General features: G+C 32.0%; 1 protein-coding gene across 1 annotated transcript; it reads right to left on the bottom strand.

The window, feature by feature from the left end:
* LOC105155491 (ferruginol synthase-like) lies at nt 1,703-5,615 on the bottom strand. Its single transcript, XM_011071371.2, has 2 exons — nt 4,647-5,615; nt 1,703-2,545 (listed from the first exon to the last, which is right to left on the bottom strand). The coding sequence occupies exons 1-2, from the start codon at nt 5,583-5,585 to the stop codon at nt 1,940-1,942; spliced, it is 1,545 nt and encodes a 514-aa protein (XP_011069673.1). The 5' UTR covers nt 5,586-5,615; the 3' UTR covers nt 1,703-1,939.

Genomic DNA, 6,015 nt, shown 5'->3' with positions numbered 1-6,015 from the left:
GCTGTCCAACAACTTGCCCAATTTGTTAGTCTCCGTTAAGCTACCAACCCTTTGTATTGGTGAAATGACCAAAATACGTAATATTGTGGACTATTTTCTGTACACTTTTAAATGTTTTAAATTCTCTTAGAATTTTTATCGACTAAGTGGATAACTTTTTGTATCATTTTAAATTTTTTTCATCCACATCGTTTGTTTTTTTATAACTTTTAATATTTTTAGGAAAAAAATAAAGGGCAAAATTGACTATTACAGTTATCCATCCAAAGGATTACATAATTTCATTAAGCATCAAAGGAGTATTGATAATTAATTCAAATAATAAGTGAATATTCTTAATTATGTCAGATTTTAAAAAAAACACTTATTATAATTTATCCTAAGATTTATATAATCATAAATTTTATATACTCATCATGTAATTAATTTAAATTTGTTACTAAAATAGAATTTTCCATGAGTCATAATAATCACCAGGCGTGACTTATTGTATATATGATAGTCATAAAATTGATCATACTTATCTACCAGCATTACATGGCAGATTATTAATTATAAGCATGATACGAAGATCTAATTAAAAATTAATTTTTATGCTGGAGAATTGATATCTTAAGTTCTTTGTCTCTTGGCACAATCTGATAATTAATTAATTATCTGCCATTTTCCAATAATTGGTCATGTTTCATACTCCATCTTACCCATTGTCTCTGTCTTCCTAACTCCGCCATTACACTATACACATTTTGTACGTATCTTATAAAGTATTTTTAAGATATATAAGTACATGTAGAATAACATAAAATATTAAATTCAATAAATTGACAATGTCTTTTATTTTTGTGATATCAACAAAGGTACGCTGTATAAAAACAAATTGAGTTCTTTTTGCTATATTATAAATGATCACAATTTTAAAATCACGGTAAATCAGCACAATAGATCATCGTTAAACAAAACCAAAATAAAAATTTAAATTTTTACCACGATGAATCTATATTCACCAAACTAGGACTAATGTTTTGACCGCATTTGCAGAAACAAGGCCTAATGACTATTCCAAAGCTATAATTAATTTGTATTCGTCATAACTTTTTTTCTTTTGATTATAATAATTAATTATAGCAAAATATTATATTTTTTCTAGTACACCTAAATATGGGTGAGATAATTTAATGACATTATGTATTTAGTTTTAAATATTTTGAGAAGTCAGACCACCACAGTCCCCAATTTGGCCGGATTTAGCTGATTCGGTATTTTTTAGTGTTATGAAATTGCAGTCGTCGCTGAGTAAGGAAATTAAAATATTTTCCCCACAATGATGTGGAAAGTAAACCGAAATTTCAGTCTTGTACGTTCTAAACGGTGGTGATTGTGGTCCTTTAACTAAGAGGGTATTTGACTAAATTTATAAGTTTATTAAAATATTTTATAAGATGTTTGAGAGTTTATAATTTTTAAATATTTATTTAACTGTGATTGTCCTTCCAGTGCTGGAGGAGCAAACCCCAACTGCCCATATCGAGGATAATGATTCACAAATGGGTGATGAACAACAGATGGATTGAGTAGAGAATGTTTTTTATGCAGCCGGACCGAATGAAATATTCAGAACTAAATTCATAAAAAAGAAAAAAAGAACTAAATATATAAATAGAGTAATTTGAAAAACCAAAAATACTAAAAACCGAAAATTACAAGACCTAAAATATAATTTTGCCTTTCTTTTTAGAAGTAAAGGCCCCATCCATAATGCTATATGTACATTATCATATTTTATTGAAGTACTTGTATAAATAGTTTCAGTCCTAGACTATCCATATGGTATGCATCACTTAACAACGCAATAAAGCTATACATTGCCACACTTCATTAAAAGTACTTAAATAAATAGTTTTAATCATAGGCTATCCATGCATGTTCTATGAATCAATAATCATGGCTTGGTCGGCACAGCCTTGAGAGGTATGGCCTTTTTCAGTGAAAGGCCAAACTTCTCATTCAAGTCCACATCTTGTGGTGTGATTCCTGGTTCAAGTTCCCAATCAAAATTGTGAATCAAAGAGGCCACAGTTAGGTGAACCATCCTATATGCTAGCGGCAGGCCCGGACAGATTCTCCTGCCGGCCCCAAATGGGATCAGTTCAAAGTTGTGCCCTTTGAAATCAACTTCTCTGTTAAAAAATCTTTCAGGCTCAAATGAATCAGGGTTCGGCCATATCCTTGGATCTCTACCAATCGCCCATATATTAATGAGAATTGCGGCATTTTTGGGTATGACGTAGTTCTTGATTTCTAGATCATCTCCGTCCTTGCGACGCATCAGAAATGGGCCTGGAGGATGATATCTTAAGGACTCTTTGATCACGGCTTGTAGATATGGGAGCTTTGAAATGTCTGATTCTTCAACCTGTTTGTTTGCTCCAACAACAGTTCGAATCTCCATTTTGACTTTTGACATTACCTGGGGATTTCGTAGAAGTTCTGTCATTGCCCACTCCACTGTGACTGATGTTGTGTCTGCTCCTGCAATAAATAAATCCTAACGACAAATTTACTTAGAACAACTTACTGTACATTTTGATTTATGAATTTGAATTTGATCAAAGGAAAATTTTGGGCAAAATCGTGTTTTAGTACCATTAAAAAAGGTCAGTTTTGTTTTTGGTACCATAAATTTTTCTAGTTCGGATTTTGGTACCATTAAACCAAAAAATAAGTATTTTGGTACCAACTTAACGGCAGAGCTCATGTGCCGTGCACATGGGCCTTAACGGCCGTCAACCCCGCAATTTTGGCAGGAAAAATCAAGTGCGTTTGAGAAAAAGAAGGAAAAATTAGTTTTCCAGCATTTCATAGTATTTTGGTACCATTAAACCTAAAAATAAATCTTTTTAGTCCCATAAAGTTATGTGCGACGTAAAATAAATAATACAACACATTTCAAAATAAAAGATAGAATGCATAAACATTAAGCAAAATATATTAATTATAAATATACGATCTGAGCTAATTGAAATCTATTTGGACAAAAATTTAACAAAATCCACCAGACAAAAGATTTTTGATGCAGCCGGATCTAATTCAAGTGATAAATTTGAGGCTACAAGATTACAAGGTGTTGTGCTGAATAGCATTGAGAATGTATTTTTTGTCTAATGTATGGTAAACTGTTATTAGTTATTAATTGATTAATAATTTATATACATAATTGAAGATAATTGATTTAATGATATAATAATCTTTTATGTTAATTGAGTGAAAATTAAACAAATTGTTGGTCAACTTGTTTACAAGGGACTACAAGTAAATTATCTAGCCAGAGCATAAGATAGAATTAAGTGTCAATGTCTCTACTAAAGGAAAAAGCCTGAATACATATCAACATACATATTCAAATTTCAATTAATCAAATACAAATATTACATAATTCATATAAATACTAATAGAAAATACTACTACATAAGTTGATTAATGAGATGAGAATTACTATAATATAAAGACATATAAAAAAAACTATCTACTTAGTCCATTAAAAAATCATAAAATTTTAAAAAATAAATAAAATTATAATTTTTAATCCATAAGGGCATTTTGGTCCATTCACAAAAAAAAATTGATGGAATCTAACAGCTTGAGTTAATTGTTCGATAGCCGTTAAAATCAATGAGGTATTAGTATTTTTTTCAACCAACGTGAAGGTGTTCGTAATGATACCAAATTTAAGAAAATATCTTTGTAATTTACTCTAAGATTCATCTCATATTTCCAAAAGATCTCACTCTACGTCCTCTTTTCAACTTTTATCTGAAATGTGACAACAAAAGCCACTCAAAAATCACATGGCAGTTAAGTTTGTAGCTTGTAGGAAAAATTTATAATAGGAGTTGGATGAAAGACATAGACTTAATCTTTTTGTCAGATATGAGACTAATTTTGACTTTTCATAAATAATGGGACTAAAAGTATATAATATTCTAAAATAAGAGATGAAAAATATAGTTTTTCTATAACTGTATATGGATCAACAAATAACAATTATAATTAACTTGATTTTTTAAAACACTGTTTTTCTTTTATCTTCCTTTCTATTTTCCATAACATTATATATATATATATATATATATATATATCTTAAACAATTGGCAGATACGTCGGCGATGTTTGTGCCCACCCGGAACACGAGTTGACTATGACAATGAAATTATACTATTTAAATGGCTAATTGGGCTCTTTTCTCTATCAGAAAATCTAATGATTTGGTCAAACAAGATAATTAATGACTATTGTTAAAATAAACAAATCGAGGGGCGTATAAATTAATTGATGGTGTGCAATTGATATTAGTCGTCATTTCTATAAGTGAAGCTAAAAGAGTATATATAATTAAAAATTATGATAAATATTTTAACTACTGATTGTGTTAAATATTGATTAATTATAATTTAAATTTAAATTTTCATGCTAATTTCTTTAGTCGTATTAGATAATTTCGATTTACCAAAATTTTTTAATAGTAGCCATTTATAACGTTGAAAAAGTTCATTTTTTTGTAGGGTAAGCTGCATATATACTGCTATTTGATTTATAGTGTCTATTTCTCAAGCACCTGGGGCAATAAAAAATTTAAGGATTGTACTAACCAGCAGTAAATGCTTCATGGTTTTGCGGGTCAACTCCACCTGATTTCCTTCGCTGATCTCCAACAGCACTTCCAGCAAATCAGATTTCCTTGCCTGAGACTTACGTGAAGCTTCCACTCTTTGATCAATGATACTATCAAAATTTGCAAGCAGTTTCCCCATACAAAACTCCGCCTCCCGCTTGATTCCTTGCGGATCTAACAACCCCAGAAACCCAAAATAATCTCCAAGATTAGGACAGGAATACACTCTCATCAATCTGTGGATTATTTCCTCGAGTTCTTGAGACGAACCCGTGTTATAATCAGCAAAATCAAGTGAGAAAAGTGTGTTTGATATGAAGTTAAGGGATGTGACAAAAGCAGCCTGTCCAATATCCACAGCTCGGCCATTAACACAGCATTCTTGGACATATTGGAGCAGTTTCTGCAGCTTCTCTTGGCGTAGTCCCTGGCTGGCGTATAGTGGTTGGGTCGAGAACATCTGTTCTTTACATATTTTACGCAGGTTTCTCCACTGGCTGCCCATGGGCAGGAAGGTCACGGACTCCGTGTGGTGGTCGAGTGCTCGGGTTGCGGCTGTGGTCATCCTGAGGGGAAAAGCTTGATCATGCGTTTGTAGTATTTCCTTGGTGATTTCTGGGGATGACACAACGATTGTGTCTACGCTGCCGAGCTTGAGATACATTAAAGGGCCATAAGTTTTGGAGAGTTTGGTAATGTTTTGGTGGGGGTTTTGGCCAAGGTGGAGAATGCTTCCGATGATGGGAAAGGGGTAAGGGCCCGGAGGAAGCTTGGCTGATCTCCTGTTCCTGGAGTTGGAGTTCAGGAGATGGAAATATGCCCAAATGAGAGTTAGTAGGAGTAGAAGGAAGGATACTATCAAATCCATTTTCGCCACTCCTCTTTCTCTCACTCTGTTTTTCTCTTTGGTTTGCATCAATTTATACAAGAAAAATTGGTTGTCGTTGTCCATAATGACTAATTGTTTAATTAGACAAACAAGCAGGTGAGGGTTCGGAACATGTGTTGCCTAATATATATTCTGATCAAATGTATTTTTTATCCCATAATTTAAGTTATTTTACGATTTTATTTTTTAATTATTTAAGATAATATTTAGGTGCCATATCTTTATAATTTTCGAGATTCACTTCTTTTTTTCAATAGAGTTCACATCCACCGACAAAAAGGAAGAACTTCAGTGGAAAAAAAAGATTAAAAAAAATAATTATGAAGATGGAGATATGGAGATAGATGGACCTTGGGTCCTGTTGACACTACAACTTAGTTAGAGATATCAATCAGTCCATTAATCTTTTATGAATTATGATTTCTTTTGTGGCAAGTGTAACCCATAAGTTGATTCT

The sequence above is a fragment of the Sesamum indicum genome, linkage group LG2 (genome assembly GCF_000512975.1).
Source record: "Sesamum indicum cultivar Zhongzhi No. 13 linkage group LG2, S_indicum_v1.0, whole genome shotgun sequence".
In the NCBI taxonomy this organism is placed as follows: Eukaryota; Viridiplantae; Streptophyta; class Magnoliopsida; order Lamiales; family Pedaliaceae; genus Sesamum; species Sesamum indicum.
Note: the sequence above shows the minus strand (reverse complement) of the source record. Positions and strands in the feature narration are given on the sequence as shown.

Excerpts from the sequence above, each read along its gene's own strand:
- LOC105155491 (XM_011071371.2), bottom strand. The coding sequence starts at position 5,585 with ATGCAAACCAAAGAGAAAAACAGAGTGAGAGAAAGAGGAGTGGCGAAA. Across the intron at positions 2,546-4,646 it reads CCATGAAGCATTTACTGCTG|GATTTATTTATTGCAGGAGC; the intron begins GTTAGTACAATC and ends ATTTGTCGTTAG.